This window comes from Lottia gigantea (assembly GCF_000327385.1).
Source record: "Lottia gigantea unplaced genomic scaffold LOTGIsca_28, whole genome shotgun sequence".
Taxonomy (NCBI): domain Eukaryota; kingdom Metazoa; phylum Mollusca; class Gastropoda; family Lottiidae; genus Lottia; species Lottia gigantea.
In genome coordinates this window covers 1,248,031-1,250,340 of record NW_008708898.1, presented here as the reverse complement: position 1 = coordinate 1,250,340, position 2,310 = coordinate 1,248,031, and the positions used below count along the sequence as shown (strand labels likewise).

The window sequence follows — 2,310 nt, the reverse complement described above, 5'->3', positions numbered from 1 at the left end:
CAACGAACCAGCCGTCATATCGGAATCCAGCCGAAAACTAAATAGATAATTCAATAGAATGAATAATTCATATTATCAAATTATTTTCAACAAAAATCAATATAAAGGATGTCAATATGAGCCTAAATGACTACAGCATGCACTGTGACCCTAAGGCAAGTCTTTATAATGTTCATTAAAAATAGCATTTCTAATGTTCAAAATATATAAAGAACAATTACCAAACAGAGCCCGGGACTGTTATAACATTAACAGAACGTTAAATTCGCCACGTCATGAGAATCATCAAATTTAAACTTTTCAGATGTGACGTTTCATGTGAAGTGACAGATGATCGCTTCTGGAGAAAGCTCTTTCACACAGATGACATTGGAAAGGACGATCACCAGTATGTTTACGATAATGACGGGTGAGTTCATCAGATCGAGCAAATTTCCATCCACATCCCTTCCAGGTGCAACAATATGGTTTCTCACCAGTGTGCGTTCGATGATGAGCTTTCAGGTGGGAACTCTTGGTGTATGTTTTCTGGCATCCAGGATGGGTACAAGTGTGGCTGGTTTGTCGTTTACGTCCCCAGGTTCGTCGTCCACGTTTCTTGGGCTGAGGTTCAGCTGTGGGTTGTGGAAGAAGCAGCTCTACTAATTGTGGCGATGATGGCGGTGTGATCATTTGATGTCCGATATGGTTAGCTTGTCCATACAATTTATTCATCATATGGTGACCTTGAAGACCCATAAGCTGATGGTTGTTCATTTGCTGCATCATGGACAACTGATGACATTTCAAGAACTCTTCTCTTTGATGTTCTGGAGAGGACGGTGGTGACATCGTTGCTGGATGAAAAGGCATCTGAAGAGCTTGGTTGGCAGGAATGAGCGTTACTGTTCCCGAATAAGTAGAGCAAGAATTGTTGGAAATTGGAAACTCCTGTTTGGGTATGATATTTTTAAAATCCATATTTTGTTGCGGTTGTTGTTGCTGCTGTTGATGTTGTTGTGACTGTACAGTTTGATGTTGCTGAGGTTGGTTCATTTTATTTATTGGAGCACCAAGATCGAGTTTTTGATTTACACCCATATCTAATTTGATATCTGGAAACTCAAGAAAAGTGGAATGAAAATCAGGAAGACCTGGTTCTAGTTTGATTTTTAAACCACTATCTTCGGGGTAAAAGTTCGTTTCGGCTGAATTATTTAAAATAAAGTCTAAATCTAAGAGTTCATCAAATTTATCCAAATTATTCGTTGTTGATGGTTGGTGGTCGGCTGTTGGGGTGATATTAAACTGTTGGATATTATTATGTTTCATATATACAGGTAATGGCGGTGACATGGTACCAGTACTATGAGCACCAGGTGACATGCTGCCGGCTGGGGATGAAGCACTTTGGTATCCAGGGGAAGGCATATTATCTGAAGACATTGGGCTGCCTCTCATCTGCTCTGTCATCATCTGTACCATACTACTCTCATAAGGAGAATTATCATGATATAACAAATTTTCAACTTCTTGCCAAGTCTGAAAAGATAAAAGATAAAGAAAATTAAGTTCCAGTAAATCAAGAGAAAATCTTGAAAGTCCATCTAAAAAAGTTAGAAGTCTTATCAAATTCAGACATAATTGCAAGCACTAAGTCTTTTTTCAAAAACCTCATAGTTGCTTACCGGTAAGTTAAAAATATCATCCTCCAGTATGCTTTTAGTATTATTATTATCCATTGTAGGTAACTATACGTTCGTATTGTTCACTATGTATAACAATATTCAGTATGCTCAGCGTGTGTCTACTCCAAGAGACATGAACATAATGATAAAAGAAAAGTCAAATCGTGCTCTTTTAAAGACGAAAGTTCTGTAATCTTCTTAATGTTATCTACCACTAATTACCCATTAACTTGAACAATCCTATTATAGAATCAATGCTAATTAAGTTGTCGATATTTTCTACCTTGTAATGCCAGTCGATAACAGACATTAGCCTTTTTTATATTGTCTACTATCAGTTATTTTTTATATATAATATACATCTCCATTAAACATATCTTAAAACTTAGATAATTAAACTGATGTCAGCCTTGTTTGATATTGCAAGCCAATGCCATATTGGGACCTTTCTAAAGTGTTCGTCAAAGGCCTCACAAATATTATATACTGTCATGTTATTTGTTTATAATTTCAAGGTATTAGTGCTGTTTAATGTTAGTGACAAAAATATGACACTTCCACATGTTCTTAACCTGAAAATGCCAGAATGCCAAATTAGTGGACTTTTGCGCTGTCCTTGCCACTCTTCTGCTAAATTGATGAA

The 2,310-nt window shown here is 36.7% G+C and overlaps 1 protein-coding gene across 1 annotated transcript; it reads right to left on the bottom strand.

Annotated features, from left to right (window-relative positions):
• Positions 1–303: 303 nt before the first annotated feature.
• On the bottom strand, positions 304–597 carry LOTGIDRAFT_79321 (hypothetical protein; the record flags this gene model as incomplete). Its single annotated transcript, XM_009056466.1, has 1 exon — positions 304–597. A coding segment is annotated over one exon (294 nt), but the record flags the coding sequence as incomplete, so codon positions are not given.
• Between the last annotated feature and the right edge of the window lie 1,713 nt (positions 598–2,310).